General features: G+C 40.7%; 1 protein-coding gene across 1 annotated transcript in view; it reads right to left on the bottom strand.

The window, feature by feature from the left end:
* Positions 1 to 717: 717 nt before the first annotated feature.
* GRB2 (growth factor receptor bound protein 2) overlaps positions 718 to 18,541 on the bottom strand; it is a 45,721-nt gene continuing 27,897 nt past the window's right edge. Inside the window, exons 3-6 of the mRNA XM_030461594.1 lie at positions 10,502 to 10,599; positions 6,890 to 7,012; positions 4,390 to 4,558; positions 718 to 3,026 (exon numbers count right to left, since the gene is read on the bottom strand). Coding sequence (XP_030317454.1) covers positions 2,841 to 3,026; positions 4,390 to 4,558; positions 6,890 to 7,012; positions 10,502 to 10,599 — 576 coding nt within the window. The 3' untranslated portion in view covers positions 718 to 2,840. The remainder of the gene's footprint in view (positions 3,027 to 4,389; positions 4,559 to 6,889; positions 7,013 to 10,501; positions 10,600 to 18,541) is intronic.

Below are 18,541 nucleotides of genomic sequence, written 5' to 3'. Positions count from 1 at the left end.
AGGCACCTTGTGAATGCAAGCAAAGGCTGGAGAGAAGCTGCAGAGCCGAGGGAATATGCAGAGCTGTGCTGATCCAGCAGAGCAAAAGCTCCCATGACAGTCCAAATCCACAGCTGCTGTGCTTACCCAAGTTAGGCACCCATCTTCCCCTCTGTCCTTCAGCAAGACACTCCAGAAATACCTGGTGCACAGTCTGTTCTCCATTACTGGCTCCTTACATTTTCTGCCCAGAGAGATCGTGGTGTCTGCCTCTCCAGAGGCTTTCAAAACCTCTCTGCTTGTCTTCCTGCCCCAGGATATCCTGCTTTGCCAGGGGGGTTGGACTAGATGATCTCTAGAGGTCCCTTCCAACCCCTGACATTCTATGACTTCAGTCTGTACCACAGAGGCATCTGACCTTTTAAAAACCCAGCAACTGCCACATTCCCATTGATCTGACAGAGAGATGGTCTTCAAACTGGAAATAACACACTCATTCCTTTCCCTGTCCTCATTATCCATGCAGCCACACGTGCCAGGTGACATGGCTCCCCACTGACAGCTTGGAAAAGGAAAGAACTCACCAAGCATGCAGAGATCAAACTATGATGAAGAATCTGAGCACTTCAGGCCAGAGCACACCTCCAGCTGTGCCAGAGCAATTTAATATCTTTATAAATTAGCTCAGTCAGTCATATTTTGGTCACTTAACTGAAATAACAGACAGATGCTCAAGTGAAGAATTCAATGTATATTTATTATTCACAGTTAATTACTATCTACCAAATGCTGCTGCAGAGTTAAAGGATTAAGTACATAGGCCTTTTTTATTTAAACACTGATTTTTTTTTTTTAAGATATATACACACACAAGACATATGTCTGCAAGGCTGCATGATATACACCAATTCCAAAATAAGGAAACAATCAAATGGTCCAGGTGTAGAATGCCATAGATTCCTTTTCCAATCACTTTACAAAGGAGGAAGAAAGTGAGTGACAGCTAGCAAGGATAGGGGGAGAAAGAAATACTCTACAGGATAGCTCTCTCTTTCATCTGCTGGAAAATTAAAGTGTAAGGCAGAGTCCATCTCAGGAATAAAACATTTGTAACACAGTACAAAACAAGGCACCCTCCAACAAAAGATTGCCTGTGCTGAGGCAGGGCAGGAGGAGATCTCCACTGCAGTTTTGGATTCGTTGGTGGGGTGAAGGGACCCAGCCAAACGGCCATCAAAAGGAAAAATAATGCAACTGAAGATTGGCACAGAGAGCGGTGAGGCTTTGATTGCTTTCCTTTCCATCCAACCTAACATCACTCTGCTCTGGTGGAGCAGCAAACGGCCACAACAAATGCCATTATGGTGTGGGGAGGGGATTACAGTCATCACACAGCCTGCTGTGAATGGGGAGTAGGGTCGGGGAATCTACTTCAACAGTAACACTGACCTGAGGAGGGAGGAGAAACTGGAGAACAGTGATGCCAACCCCACTTTTCAAGAGCAACACGACTGCAAATATTTCCTATCAGGACAGGCTGATTACATGCATCACGTAGAAACATTCACTAACAGCATAAAGTTTTTTTTTCAAGCACTATTTCTTGAGGTTTCTCTGCATTATAAAGATTTCCATCAAAGGAATGTACATTTTATAGGACATCTCAGGGCTATTATTTATCAAATTGCCCCCTTAACCCTCCCCTCCCCAAATAGTCTTCCCTATTTTCCCTGGTCATAACTTCCCCCTTTCTCTTACTTCTTTTGAGGCTCCTGGTTGCAGCTCCTCACCTCTGAGCAGCCTAAGCTGCTACGTGAATGCCTTGATTTTATTTTCCTTGGAATAAGGAAAGTTGAACAGTAAGACAAATCTTAAAGCTCCATCTCTGTTTGTAGATTTTTCTCAAATGTCCATTAATAAAACCACCCTCCTTTACACCCTTCCCCCGAAAGTATTTATTTACACGTAAGCAGAAAAAAAACTTCTGAAAAGCTCTGGACTGTCCTTTTAACTTAAAAAAAAATAAAAAAGAAAATAAGGGAAAGGCACTATGGAAAAAATTACAGAATGTGCTCAACCGTACACCTTTAAGAAAAAAAACAAAAAAGCTGTCAGCACAGCATAAACAGACTTCAGTTGTAGGTTGGAGTTTCTCAAAGCAGCTCTGTGACTCAAAAGAAAAAACAAAACAAAACAAAAAGCCACACAACTCTTCTCCCTTCCCCTGCTTGGAATCTGTTAAGCTTCACAAGAAAGTGACAAAGGAGAAGAGACAATAGAAATTAGATTAACACCTCATCTTTCCCAGGCAAGAAGAGCTGAATGTTGAAGGCAATAGCAGAGACTGATGATTTTTGTTTTTTTTTTAAAGGCAGGACTGTGGATTTGGTTCTTCTCTCATGTCCCTTCATATCAAATGAAGACCGTTTGCAGAGAGAGAAAATACCAGCAGAGTTTCTCCCTTTTCCTTTAACTGCATGACTAGGACTTTATATGGCATTAAAACTTCATGCACTGATGGACAGAAGAGGGGGCATGGGGAGGGGAGGAAAACAAGAAGAGTGAACGAAAGGGGGTAACCCAGGAGCAGCTGAGGAAATTTGTTATTTTCTTTTTTTTTTTCTCTCTCTCTTTTTTTTTTCTTTTTCTTTTTTAAAGATAAGTTTTGGTGTGTAAGTTCAACTCTTCCCCCACCCCCCCCCAACCCCTGAAGTTCCGTACTGAGTGAGGGAGGGTCACCTCACGGGGACAGGTGACTCCGCTTTTATCGCCGTGTGATTTTAGGTCACTGGCTGCAGTTAGGCTCTGTATGTGTATTTACTGTTTCTCTGGTTTCTTTAAATAATCTCTAATATTTATCTCTAGATGTTCCGGTTCACTGGGGTTACATAGTTGCGTGGAAACATGCCCGTCTGTCCGTGGCAGGCTCCCTTCCACCAGTTGGGGTCAGAATTGTCAAGGACTTGGATAAAGTCTCCCCGACGGAAGCCCAGCTCTCCTTCCTCCTGGGGATCAAAATCAAACAGGGCCTGAACGTACGTTGGTTGCTGGAAGAGGAAAGAAAAGAGACACACAAAGTGAGAATCATCCACTCGAGAACTCTGCTCCCTCGGGCAGGGGATTAACTTCCACAGAAGTTAAAACAATTCACATTTGGGCTGTTCTGTTTCCAGTCTCAGTAGCAAGATACCTGACCTCTATAAAAGACCTTAGAAAAAAGTCAGGTTTCTTGGAAGAACCAAAGCAAAGATAGCAGATGACTCAGACATTTTCCTAGTAGTTTCCAGACCTGCTGGAAATCTGTAATGCACTGCACTGCAATACAATTGTCTTTTTGCTTATTCATCCTGTTTTCACCAACCAGCAACAAGAATATTACTGATCCACCTGACACTGATAAGCAATGTTTCCCCTAAAAACTGGACACTAGCACTTTACAACTTTTCCTTCAAATTCTCCAATACCAAGAAGTTCTGTCACAGACCCTTTTGCCTTGTCAGCAAATGTTTCATTCTTATGGGAAAGCATTTAAAGGGTTAATTTAAAACGTGTTTGCATTTTTGTGAGGCTGGGAAGGTATCTTGAGAAAACAGCTGGTTTGATAAGCATCATCTCTCTTTATCCCTGACCCAAAAGTGCAGAGACAGATGTTAATTCAGACAAACTGTGGCAAAGGGTGCTCTATGGCACCTCGAGAGCACTGCAAGGTCCACATTCCTTGTCTTCAACCTAGCAGCAGAACACTGCAGACAGAGGCAAAAGTATGAAAAAAACCCAAAAATACATCAACAAAAGATCCAGTTACAATCCAGCATAACATTTTGATTGCCCTGGGAAATGGAACAAAACTAAGAGCTAGATATACTCAAGCTGCTCTGCTGGCACTTAGCAGTAGCTTTTGGTTTCTCTTAATTCTGACTAAATCCAAACCAACAGGCAAGAGATGTCCCATATGCTACAACTACCTGTAACCACCTCGTCAGGACAGACCAGCATCAAAGCTGCACTGGCTACAGAGGGGTACAGCTCTGGCAATGAACCAGAACAAATAGAACTATCCCTTCCTATTATGTTCTAAAATAGAAGTAAACCCATTTTAAAACTCAGGAATAAGATGACCTTCTTCCAACAGTATCCATAAACGTTAGTAATGAGCCTAATACTCAGTTCTGGCAAAGTGTGGTTCTGCCTGAAGGAGAGACTAGGAGTTAGCAGGCAGGAACTGCAAAAAGATCCACCTTATTCCCCGGTATAATTCTGTCAGCAGGAGCTAAATCTGCACTTCCACAGACAAGAAAAATGTAAGTCAGCTTCTGCCTAGCTTTCCTCATTTACTCTAAGATGCAATGACATTTCAGACCATGTTTTCAGCAGTCTGAAAACCACACTCTGTCAGGACATTTCTCTTACCTGTGGCACCTGTTCAATGTCCCGGAGAAATATTTGCTGGTTCCTGGAGACAGATGTGGATCTGTGATAATCTACCAGCTCGTTCAAAGAATTGAACTTCACCACCCAGAGGAAATACTTGCCAGCCCCATCTCTAAGCACCTTGAAGTGCTGCACATCATTTCCAAACCTGTGCAGAAAGAACGATGAACATTAAAAAAAAAGAACATTGGGATCATCAGCTCATAGTCTGGAACAAAACTACCCTTCAGACCACACTGAAAACTGTCAGTGACACTGATAATATAGATACAAATTGGATGCTGTAAAAAAAAATTGTCTGAAAACCACTTGTCAATTTTATTTTACAGAAATCAATGTTCAGAGATATAGAATCAAAAATTTATTTTGAAAAAAAATCATGCCAAACTTCACATGTGTTTTTCTTATAATAGGACTTCAGTTTAGAGCCAGCTTTTCAAGCCACTCAGAACTTGGAGAAGTTTGAGGTCTTTTAAAAAATAGTTTCTGGTATCCCAACACTCTATCTTGCAAGAAGAGCACTATTTCAGCATTTTATTTTACACTACATTTGCCACAAAGCTGGCACTCAGTACATGTATTTTTTGATGTGTTGCTGAAGACAGAGCACAGAACACCTCAGACACATGCCATGGGCTTTGCAAGGTCACAATAAACTAGAAGTCGAACAGTACAAGTGCCTTGGTTTAGATCTTCACACACAGCAACTTCACAGGTTAGGTTTGTGCTCCTCTTGCTGCAGTGCTGTACTTCTCAGTGTCTCAGTCCCTCCCTCACAGCACTGGCTTCCTGGGACAATGCAGTACACAAGCCTCAGCCCCATTACAGGTAAATTGCTGGGGTAACACTGCCACAGGGAGCTTGGGATTGTCTCCTTTGACAGCCAGTCTGGATTTATGCAAATGACTGCTTTGCAAAACAAAAGGATCTCTCTGGTCCTTCAAAAACAAAGAACAGAAAATGGTGGAAAGGTGATGCTGCCCAGGGAACACACAGTTCCACTTCTGTGTTAACAATTTCTGACAAATAATGGCATTCAGTTAAAACTACTTTTCCAATAATTTTACTCTGAATAAAGGGGAGCTCTAAAGAACCCACTGGGATTTTCCAGACAAAAAGCACATCAGCATTTTTTCTTCAGTCTAAATCACTGAAAACAGGAGACAATTATTCCCCACTTGAGATGTACAGCTTCTATACATTAGCTGAAAACATAAACACTATCTTGACTACAAAGCTAACATTCAACAAGTCATGTGTATTGCCTCTGCCCTCCTTTACTCAACCTGAGAGCTTCTCACCACTTCAAATCCTACAGATCACTGTTAAGGAAAAGGACTTTTCTAAATTAAATGAACAGAAAAAATATCAGTGGAGACATTCCCACAAGATGGCAACACTAAACTAACAGAAAGACAGAGCAAAGCTATTGTAACTTCATATTTCTTAAGGGATGCACTTTCTGGAATGTATCTTCCATTCATATTTAGTATTCTAGCTCAGATAACTGTATCCAACATGGAAATATAAACATCTCTTAAAATCAGTGCCTTTTATCCAGATCATGGGCACGACTCAGGGCTGCTATACAGAAGGACAGGTTATTGACCAGATAAATAAAAATCCTGCTGAAACAGATCCCTGAGAGTCACAGAACATAAAGCAAACTAATAATTGAGCATGAATAATCAAAACCTACTGTTAGGATCCTGAAGAAAATCCTGTTTATTTCAGGTGGGAAAGGGGGAGATGATAACAGTCAAAATTCAGCTGCTGAGGACAGGATCCTCCCCAGCTCCAGCCCACATTAAATTACATCACATTCCCTTTCAAGTTTTTCATACTTCTGTTTTACAGTGAATCCAGATTGGCAAGTATGGCAGTTGTAGGCTATGGTGAACTAGCAGGAACTCCTGCTGGTTTACAGCCACTACTGAGAACTGCTCCTCCTCACTCCACTGGTATTAGACTGAGCTTCTCTACCAACATGGAATGCACTTGTGAGACAGGGAAGAGGACTCTGTTTTCACACCTCCCTGTCCCAGTGCCAGATAACATGAATATTCCCAAAGCATGTGCCAAGCAGACACAAAAAAACATATTTGGAAGTGTACTACACAAGGAGAGAAGATGAAGCAGTCAACTGCACTGCAAAAGAGAAATGAAGGAGAACACACTGGGCACTTTGTGGCTGTAAGGAGTAAAAATGGAACCTACAGTCAAACCAGAAGACAGTGCTTGTGACTACACAAGCCTGAAAGCAACATGCCATCAGGTCTCATTACAAACCTGAGCATATATATTTTTCTCTGCTAAAGAGGGAAAAATAAGTATCACTATAAGAATAGGAATGCTATTGGGCATCTGGAAGATTAATCCAGCTCCTCAGCACTGACAATCACCTGTCCTTTATACATGAGTCCAAATGAGCAGCAGATGGCCTGATTACCACTCAGGATTGCTCCTGGGTATTACTTACTTGACTGAGAGGGAGAAGTCCCCAGGAGCACTCTCACTCTCCCTGATGAGGAAGGCACCATCGTGTCGCTGTTTGCCTAACATCTCTTCAGCCTTTGCCCGGGGAATCTTTCCAAAAAACCACCTGTGGAGCAACGAAAACAATAATGAAAGTTAAGAATTTTAATCCTGTAATGGAAGAACCAGATGTAGATATTCACACAGAGATGAAATTTTTCCTAACACACATAACTACACTGCCACTCCAATACAGGAACCATGGAAGCCACATCTGAAATCCTTGGCAGCTGCACAAAAGTCAAAGCCCCAGGCTGACCACCTCCATGACATGAAGGGTGAACTCACCTCAGGAAACCAGATCACCAGCACTGACCAACAGCCCCTGGTCACAGGATTCTTACCCACATTTACATTTGTATTTCCAGACCAGTCCAAGATTAAAGGCAAACAAGAGCTGAGTGGTAGGTCACATGGCTGGGGAAAGCAGAACCATCTTCACAACCAAAAAGTACATCTTTCAGTTCTGAATACCAACAGATCACACAGGATAGAAGCACTTATGACAGCCTATAGCCATGCAGATGATTGACCTTCGAGGAGAGCATTTAAGAAGAGCTCCACTCAATAAGTTTACTTCCTACAGAAATAGTTCTGGTGCAACAAAGACAGAAGCTGCAGGAACCTCTAGGAAACAGACTTTTCTGAAGAGAAATTGAAGCTTTCATGAAGTCAAAGTCACCAGATTTTCCTCTACAAGAGGAAGGAGAAAGACTGATTACTTGATTACCAGACTCCAGTTACTAGCAGCCCTCACTTCTCTGTCTTCAGTATTTGATTACCAGAGGAGTCTACACAAAAACACATCCCTACATTATACCAAGGTTGATGAGTCCACAGATGTATTTCTGCTCCATGCAACATATTAAAGAAACCCCACAACTCTAGGATGCCCCACTCATAAAAGAAATATTCACTCCATTTAGAAGTGCAGCTCTACCATGGAAAGTGTTTTGGCATTGGAAATGCCAAGTCTTGTTTATAAACTCCACTTTCCACCATCACTTAGACATGTTTTACTTGCTTTCAAGTCTTGTTGTGTACTTTTTATCCCCTGAAAGAAAAAGGAAAAGCTTAGTCCTACCATCTTTTTTCTGTGATAAAGAACATTTACTACTTCCCTGGTGGTTTAGCACCTGTGCTGCTTCTGGGTACCCAGGATGGTGGCAGAGACAGCAGAGGAAGCATCTACCTGTCTCTCTCTGCACTCTGCTGCCTTCAAAAACCAACCAAGACTATGTGAAACCAAACCACTATGTGAAACTCCTTCAAAATTCAAAGGTAGTGTTTTGTTTCCTGGGCTTTTGGCACAATTCTCAGAAAGATAAGGAAGTCCTGAATTTTGCCTTTGCCAAATGTTACATAACATAAGCTTTGTATTATGATTTTAGATACCTTGCCATAGTTTTTGCTTACCAAGTGTTGCAATTCTGTTTAGTTCTCAAAGAATTCTCAATTACGTGTGATTTGGAAACAAAAGTTAAATCTTAAAAAAACCAAAACACCTCTGTAAAATAGAAGGAAAGCCTGAAAGAGCTCAAGAGAACTTCAATAACCCCCCCTGAAGCCTCAGAAATATACCTTATTTTCCCCCTGAATTTCACTGAATCACTACAAAGTAGAAGTGTACAATTCAATAAAAGGAAGTTTTTATGGAAAAAATGTCCAAAGTAACAATATCAAATTCTAGATTTTATGCCAACAGTTTCTATTACATTTTAAATAGAAAGACTGAAAAACTTCCAACTCTTTAACTTCTTTGCAGTTTTATGACTTCACTACCACTTTCGCCAGCATAACAAGTAACATGAATTCTAAATATGATAGAAATAAAAAATAAAACCCTATAAGTGAAGAAAAAAAGTTATTTTGAAGGACTACTGTCTATTTAAGAACACACTTGCAAAGCACCAGAAGTGTTGTGCCCAAATCAATCTTTGCTATAGAAGGACTGAAAAACCCAACAAAAATCACAGCGTGTCCAAGAGAATTAGGCCAAAGAATTGACCACAACATTCCCACGGCTGCCCTGCTGACCAGCTGAGCTTGATAACACTTGTCTCCAACCAGCTTTGCAATGTAGGTGAAACTCACCCAGTCAGCACTGCAAAACCAAATCCAAGCATTACTGCTGATGCTGCACAGCTAGAGGGAGATGCACTGATTGGTACAACACAAAGTTCACATCACGTTCAGGCTCATTTCAGTCGGCACTTTGGCAATTCATTTGGCTTTACTTGGCACAACCATTTAGCTTGGCTGATTTCCTCCACATAAGCTACAATACTACAAAGTGAGACATCAGCAATATCTTCCAGAAAAGCTGATTATGACACAAACACTTGAGATACACCATGAGTCTGATTCAGGCTGTTTCACAAACGGCAGATTCTTCCCCTGCCTACTCAAAGAGAGAGAGGTAGTCCTGCCTCAGAGCTGCATTGTTGTGCCTTCACAGGAAGGTTCCCAGCCCAGAGTTTCCTGCAGCTCTTTGAGTATCAAGCATATGTCTACTTACAACTTTGCTTTGTTAATTGATGTGGCAATTCAGATTAACCCTTCAGAACCCAACTGGTGACTGAGAGACACCACATTTTCCTTTCTGCTTCATTTGCTGGTAGATACCAAGCAAGCTGTAAGATTTGTAAGAAACACTGCATTTGAGACTAGCTGAGGGCTGGAGGAATTAAACCTCAGGTCCTAGGACAAGATTTAAAGCCACTGTCAGTTGCTTTCCTTCCAAATCATCTTGAAAAGCTTTTGTACTACCTTTCCACAACACGATTTGATACCAGCTTAAGCAAAGGAACATTTTTTTTGATCTCTCTGTCTCTCTCACACCTGGTCAGCTGCCTGCAATTTGCTTTTGTATGACCTGTATGACTACTTAGAGAGCTCTGCCTTACAGCTAAGCAAACATTATACTATAAAAACTTTTGCATAATTTCCCAGGGTTGTTAATGCATCAGTTAAGACTCCCAGCATTGCTGACACATGGAGCTAACTCCATTCAGCTGCCATCAGCAATTTAGACATCTTCAGAAAGAGTCAAATTAACTATGCTTAAAAACCACTATGAAACTCATCCACTTGCAGGCTCAGATATTGTTCAGTCCCTCTTTGATATTAAAAAGTGAAAAACTGACTACAACTGAAACAAAATACCATGGATGACTACAGAACAAACTGATCACATCATCACAGGAGACATCATTGCAGTTTAATTCAAATGCTTGCAAAACTTGTGAACTGGAGATCCAAATCAAGAAGAGAAACTGCTGTGAACATCTGTGATCTCCAGTGGACCAGCACAATGAGGGTAAACCAGACATATTACCACAGCAGGCAAAGCTTTAAACAATTTCAGAATTTCCTTGTGCATCCTTTCTTCACTTCCTACTTGGAAGTACACTCTAGCTCCTTGTAAAAACCCTGGTAACAGGTTTGCTGTTCCTTCCTAAACCTTTTCTCCCCTTGGGATCTGTCACCCAGAGCTTGCTGTTTTCTTGTTTAAATGTTGAAAAAAAAACCCAAAACAACCTAAAGTTCTACTTACGGATGTGGTTTCATTTCTATATAGTTCTTGGGAATGAAGCCATCTTTTCCATTGAGTTCTGCCTTGTACCAATTCTGATCGCATTCTTCATTCAAAACCTGAAGGAAGCAAACAAAAAATAAGTTTGCCACATTCCAGGACAGCAAAGTGATGAAATTACTAGCTTATTCCTTACATTCTTGCTCCAAAGATTGCTTTTGTAAGATGAACCTATGGAAAAGTGGTGCAAGCCATCCTTCTCCACTGCATCTCATGAGCATTCAGAAGTGTGCTGAACAAGAAGCTGGATGTGTAATTTAAGTGACACAGGATTTTAGTGCCAAAATCCCACGCTTCTGTAAGAAAGTCACTGTAAACCCACAGGTACTTAAAGTTCACAACATAACCAGACTGATTAAATTTAAGCTGGCTGTCATCAGCAAAAAACTGTCCAAAATCTGCAAGCCAAGGAATTCTGATTCCTTATAATTCCTAATTATCGCTTTTTCCTGAATTATGGTGACAAACCTGATACTTTCAGCATAAATGTGGTTTCACACACCTTTTCTACATTTCCACTGGCTGCACGCGGGAAATGTTCAAGATTCTAGGCAACATCTGTATTATAGAGAATTTCAGAAGAAAAACTCCCTTGTTATAACACTAGCACAGGCCCAGCTGCAGATGCAACTGGCAGCTTCAGCTGGTTTGGGTGATGCAAGTTAAAACCAGGTTAATCAGATGGCAGAAACAGTGACCTCCCTGCTGAGCATTTTTTTGTTTGTTAGTTGTTTTGTTTCTTGAAAGACATACTTTTCTTACTATAACTTATTCTAAAATTAAAGATCAGGAGTCACAAGAACTTTGCTTTGTTTTTCACTGAATTTGTGTCACCTGGCACAGTGCAATGGACAGGCCTGGTAACCGAGTGTCTCCAAGAAAGTAGCATAGCTTAATTTCCAGAACATAATGCTATAGTTTGAAACTACTCCTCAGAAAGATTTTATTTGGTGTTGGAAAAGAGCATCTTACAGATCTTGTGCCCCATGCTTTTTCCCCAGCACTTCCACTTCACCTCAGCTTTCTGAGGTTCTTCTAACTTTGTGACAATGGCCAATAAAAAGTTAGATCCGAGTTAAAAAAAAATAGATATACTTAAAAGCCTGAAGTCACAGAAATATCACATGATTAGAATTGCCTCAATGTGAGAACATGAGGAAATGCAAAGAGAAAGACAACATGAATGGAGATCCAGAGATCACATACTACACACACACAGTTAAGAAAAAAGCAAAATCTTTTTCAGTTATTATTGTAATTTTCAGTTTTGTTTTTTTTTTTTTAATCTCACTATATTTCTTTTTTTATAGGGTGATGAGAGGAAATTAAAAATGGGGAAAGCAAACAAGAATTTGCAAGTATAGGCCTCAAAATTCTTATAGCTGATGGGAGTGTTTCAGAAAATTAAACTCAAAAGATGAGGTTTTGTTTCTTCTCAAGAATAGGTGACATATCAACACCCTGATCTGCCTCATTGCTGACTGCTACATAGAAGAGCAGAAAACCTCAACACCTACTGAGATGAAATCCAGTGAAGCCAAAAGAGCACAGAATCTGAATCTGCAGTGAATTACAGTGGGTAATAGGTTGTTCCTTAACTCCCATCCGAAGAGGCTGACACTACATGTACATCACCCCAGCACCATCACTTCCATCATGAAACCAGAGCAGTAGCAGGGCCACATCTACAGATCTTTAGGGGATTCAATCTATGCACCTTTATGTTCCAGCTAAGGATATCCCCACCTGAGGAGACTTCAGTACCTACAAGATTCTAAATACTTTCATATGGATAAAAATACTCAAGCTCTATTTTGTGAAGCTACGCCTGTGGCCTTCAGTATTTGTTTACAAGCACTGTTACAGCCTGCATTACAGTTCAGCCCTTTAGCAAAGATAATCCAGCCACAGGTCATGAGCAGTTCAAGTGTGGCCCTGCTACAGGCTCTGAGCTGGCAGCTTGCAGATGGAGACTTGTTGCAGATCAGCTGATGTCTACTGAGCTGTCCTCAAGCATGAAAACAGAGCACAGATCTCCCAACCACTGTACTGACTGCAAGGCAGCACTCTGCAGAAAGAAATTCAACTCCAGAAGATAAACCACAAGTAGATCACAGCAGCCGGCAGCTCTGAGACACTGAGCAGGGAAGATGGAGATTAAAAACAGAAAGGCAAAGCAGAGAATTGCATCGGGACTATAGGGAGACCGAGAGCACAGGTTGAAGCACAGATCTGCAACTCAGTCATGCAAAGATTCTGGCACCTTGCTTGAGTGACCAGGAAATTTGGTTGTTATAAACCTCAGCAGCCATCACTAGAGTCATTTGCAATACAATAGAACACAAACATGATGCATTTCAATGAGATATCTAACAAGCCAAATCTTATGCAAGTGTGCATTCCTTTATCACTGATAGCAGAGATGAAACCTGTGATAAGATTGTGCACCATAAAACCATTTCATTACCATCAGAGACACTTAAGGGATATGGCAATCTGTTCTTTTTTCAAGAAAAATTTTAAAAATTGGTAATTTGTAGCTTCACGTGAAGGACACCACCACGTATTTGTGCTTTTGGCAGGAGGCATTAAAAATTATCAGAAATTTTAATGCTCAAATGTAAATTATTTTAATGAGTTTTATCTTGCTCTGAAGATATGCTAATAGATTTGGAGGAGCCAAATCACATCGGGCTTGGGGTACTCATTAATGTTTGGCCTTCTGCCAAACGCCAGTGAGGGAGCATTGCTGAGGAAGGCATTAAGCTTTGTGACTGAAAAAAAAAAAAAAAAGAGCTGGATAAAAGGCACAGTAAGATGAACTGCCTACACCTAGACATGTACAGCCTCTTCAGGGGTACTGCTGTAATAATGACTCCTTCACAGCTCCCCTCGAGTGGCTTTGTTTGCTCCAAGGACATTTTCCTGCTTCACACTCAGACTGACATTATCTTCATAGCCAGTTGTCCTTTTTAGGATCATTTTAACTGGCTGTCACAGCTCCATTCACAGTCTGGCAAAGAGCCAAGCTATCCGTGCCCTATATTATATACCAGAGAGCTTACACACACACAGTCACCCTGTAAACACCACTGGTTTACCCTTTCTGGGTCTTTCAGCATGCACTCTTTCAGAAGCAATAGAACACCCTGTTTTCCTTACAAAGCTCTACGTTGTCTTATCATTTCAAGAGGAGTCACCTCCACAAAACAGACACCTACAAAATTCATTTTTTCTGGCAATGTCTCAATCAGACATCCCTGGAGCTGCCCCTACTGCTTAGAGTCAAGGAAAAATCACCTGTGCTGAAAGCACCTTACACTGAAACCTTTGCAGCCATGAGCACAAGGCTGGAACCCTGCTGGCTGCCAGGAAGATCCGTGGCTATTATTGTGACAACTGCAGAACAGTAACCCAAAATTTCAACTTTCAAAAGAAGTTTATGCCACTAACATATATTTGGAAAACACAACTAAAGTTGGGAATGCACAGAAGAACTCTGTGAATCGGTGCATCTGGCTTAGACATTTACATGTGAAGTTGTTCTCTCCTTGTAAACAGTAAACCCACTGAAATGAACTGACTTAAAGTAATTAAACCATTTTGCTACAAAACATTTAAAGAAAAGCATCCAGTAAATCCACCTACCACCCTACTTCCATATGGCCTCCAAGTGATTTCCAGGTAATAATGTCTATCACCTGGATACCTAAAAACCAGTACTATGCCTGTAAGAAAAATAAAGATTATTAAGTGAACTACGGCAACATTTTCCCAGGCTTATCAAAGCTACAAAATTTAGTCTAAGTGCTGCATATATTACTGGATTTTGCTTTGAAAATTTATTCAAGTACAAATAAATACAGATAAATTAAGCAAGGAAATAAAAATTACGTTGATTTACTGCTCTGAACTGAGACAGACTTTAGAGTCCACAAAAAAAATTTAAAGCACAAACATTTATCTCAACAGCTGTTAAAAGCTGCTGCTCTTTCTGGAGAACAAAAGATAAAGCATTCCTCTACAGCCAATCCCCTTGTCTGCTGTAGATCTAATCAAGTCTAGGCCAGAGTGACTCTTCCTTTCACACTGGGGCATCTGTGCCTGAGAGGAGGAGGAAGGAAGGATATTTTTAGCCACTACATTTGAACACAGACTGCCATGTGATGTCCTCAGCCTGTAGTCAGCCCCGTCCTACAGCAAGAGTGGCTCAACTGCTGCCTGTCAGTTTCCGAGTTTGATAATGGATCTCTTATCAACAAAAGCCCATCTGTTCCCATGGCAACGGAGAAGAGGCACTGCTGAGGAGCCACACGAGGCAGTCACCAAGTTTGAACTGGAACAGCTCACACACAGCATGTGTTCCAGGCTATTTGCAACCCCATACCTGGCAAACATTTCTGAGCACAGCTTTACCACCCTTGTGAGTTCTTGCACACAAAAAGCAAACAATTTTCAGAAACATGCAAGCACATAACAAGCAGGTCTGGCATCTCAGCTCTCAAGCTGACTCCCACATGCAAACGGGAAACTAAATCTAAGGCGTAAAATCTACTCACATGCTTGCAAATTTAGCCAAATTCATCAAATTGCTTGGGTTTGGGAGAGGCAAAACCCGAGAAACTTGTTCAGAGAGGGTTCTGAGTGTTGGCTGAGAACTCTCTTTTCACTGAACTGTAAGATTTGAGCTTCTTGATGTCTTAACTGAAACAAAAGGTAACAGCTACTCAAGTAGTTTGCTCCTGAAAAAAAGCTGCACTAACACTGCCACAAAGAAAACAATGTAGTGTATTAAAACCACTCATGAATCCCAGTGTTCGGGACACTCAAACTAGGCCAGGGGATTAAATTTTTTTAAATGAACAACTGATTCAAAGGGAGCAATGCTGCAACTGAATTTAAGCCCAGAAATTACTTGTCCCGGAGTGGAATGGTGGTTGGGAGGATGGGTTTCACCTTTAGCAAAGGTGTGCTTTAATGTAGCTTTTCATTTCAGAGAAAAATAGCTCCTTTTCTGCTCCAAGAAGAGAGGTAATAACTGGCTACAAAACCAGAAAGCACACACTGCTTCGTAAGGGGAGCTACACCTGGATTCAACAAAGCAAGTTCAACACAGTCCATCATAGAGTCCTCCTTCCCCACAAACTCACTGCAAATGACACCACAGGACATTCAAAATTAATCTCCTCATGGTTTTGTAGAAGATAACCCAAGACCCTGCCTGGTAACCTGCAGCTCCCTCCCTCATCCTCATCTTGCATTAAATCCTTCAAACAAAGAACCCTCCTCACTCTGGCTGCCTACCACCATCAACAAGGTGGCTGAGAGGAGGAAATGGCATCTTAAGGAAACCTGGGGTAAAAGGCAGAGCCAGGTGGCATTGCAGCTGAGGTCAAGCCAAATTGGAGTTTTTCTCTTCTTCGTTTACTCATCATGACAGTAGTTAAAATGACAGTAACACAACACAGTTATTTATTATAACTTTGTTCAGTGGAAAAGGATACACCAGACAATTAAGGTGACTAGCTCAAGAACACCCAACTGCTAAAGTATTTTAGGCTTTTCCTTAAATTCAGTTTATCAGAATTACCCACAGGAAGTGCAAAATACCCACATTCTTCAGATTAAAGCTAAAGCATCATATTTAGACATACTTCAATACTGTGAATACTTGCTCTGTAGGTGGATATAAAGAGCTGTGAAAACACAACCACTGAGCAAGTGTTACTGGAAACACTGAATGATACAGGTTTTAATTTTCACTCTCACCCCAATTCTCATCATCACTATAGAAACACTTCTTCAACCTTTGTGTTTTTAAAAGCACAAACCAGCAAAAAACCCAAACAAACAAACAACAAAACAAAATAATTCATAAAGTCTTCCCACCACACCAAATATGTAGTACAGGGGCCCTTCTTCCCCATTCCTCAAGCAGTGCCTTATCTGAAGTGACAAGTTAATACTTGTAATCATCAAGATGTAATCATCAGCACAGCACACACACTGACTTTTCACAGCTACAGCATTTTTCCAAGCAATTGAAAGCAAGAATCAGGGACAGCAAATTCTGAAGATGTGCAAATCAAAACGTTAGTGTCTGGGTTACATAGTACTGTCTTAGATATTTTCTTCTTAAAGAAACTAAGTTTTTTCCACTGATCTTGAAGGAACCTGGAAATCTACTCTGGAGTAAAATATAAGATGAAACTGAAAAGACAACAACCCAAAGACCACAAAGTCACAGGATACAGCCACTCTAGGATCTTAGCTTCTCCTTCCAAACTCTAAGTAATATTGTCCTCAAAATCTACTCATCCTTAGAAGTTTATTCCATGTAAGAGTTTGTAAGTAAATGCAGTGTTCTCCTAATCTTCAGAAAGGGTTAACAGGGAGAAGTTGATCTCTTAGATTACAGAAAGGGATGTTACTTTTAACTACACGAAATAAAGTCAAGTTGTGATTATAATTCCATGCAGTATTTCACCATGCCAAACTCCATATATATAGAGAAATACAGCTGTCAAGAAGGCCATGGTAGCACTGGCTGGAAAGTACAGTGAAGTATGTTGAAACAGCGCTAAGTCAAAAGAGAGGAAGGTAGTCAGGAATTAGCATTAAGCTTTCACTTCAAAATCACCTTGATTTTTTTCCTATGTAACACAAGAATACTTGAGGCAACTAAGTTAGCTGAGGTACAGTCAAGTCTAACTACAAGAACAGAACTCAGCACAAACCAACTTACCTTGCCTCTCAGGCCTTTTCAAGTCTTGTACTACTCCTCCTCCTCTGGCAAAAGCCTTAAATTATAAAGATGTGTTTATTTATAATAATGGGTGAAGGAGATAAGTGAAAAAAAAAAGAACAACCTAGACAACAACTCTCTTTCCAGGTTTACGTAGCACAAGGGGATGTGAAGAAAAAGCAGTATTTTAAAGTACATTGTAGTCACCTCCAAAATGTCTAATGGGAATCCTTAGAAAGAATCAATAGAGCTCAAGGAACTTTGCCACAAGTCTCATCTTCAATGAAGTTTCTGTGTAGGAAGCTTCCAGCAACACAAAAACAGAGGTAAGATGGTGACAGATTCACCAGTTCTGCCTACATGGCTTGTGAAGGATAGTGAAATGTCAGCCTCAGTCATGACAGAATTTTCTTCAAATTAGTCCTCCCACTGTTACCACTTGCATAAAGGTTAAGCTTTAGATACCACAAATTACATACCTGGAAGAAGGCTGATGCAAAATCTCCAGTATAGAAAGAATGGTAGCTGGCACTAAATAGCAGTATTGATGATTTTACAACCCAAACAAAAATAACTTTACAGTGCTAGAAGTACCTGCAGTGTTTTCCAATTAGAAACACACCCTCATTTAAAAGACCCCCAAGTGTTTCTGTAACAGCAGGAACTCTCAGAAGTGAGACTCGTTTTATGTTGAGTTCTTTCAATTAAATGAACATTAATGCTGATGAGCTTTATAACATGAGGATGAGTCCTCAACATTTGGATGTTGCAGTGAGTGCAGTGTCTCACTTCAGTGCTTGACCAACGTGGAGAGCAAAAAAAGGAAAAGATTGTTATCACAGCCTGAACTCCACAGCTTGGCTTGCACATGTAGAGAGCAGAATGCTCTGGGATTCACAAGAACAGTTTCTTAAAAAGAGGAAGGGCAGCATTGGGTTAACTAAGGGTTAGTTTACAGTGACTAAAGACCAGGACTAGCAGAGCTGTAGCACTCGGGATGTTATCACGGAAACAGAAGACAAAACATCCTTCCTTAATCTCAAACCCAATCCACACTGAATTTGGAAGCACTGAAGGGCACAGCGTTTTGTCAGTTTTCTGTTCTGCAGTGTAGAACAGTTTACTGGGTTACTAATAGAGATGGTCTTTTTGTTTGCAACTAAATGTCATTCCTCATTAAGCTTTTATTTAAAAAATAAACAGATTAGCACTGTTAAATTTAGGGTCCCAAAAGAAGAACCATTGGTGAAACACAC

This window comes from Calypte anna, chromosome 18 (assembly GCF_003957555.1).
Source record: "Calypte anna isolate BGI_N300 chromosome 18, bCalAnn1_v1.p, whole genome shotgun sequence".
Lineage (NCBI taxonomy): Eukaryota > Metazoa > Chordata > Aves > Apodiformes > Trochilidae > Calypte > Calypte anna.
The sequence above is the reverse complement of the archived record's forward strand: the minus strand, read 5'-3'. Positions and strand labels throughout refer to the sequence as shown.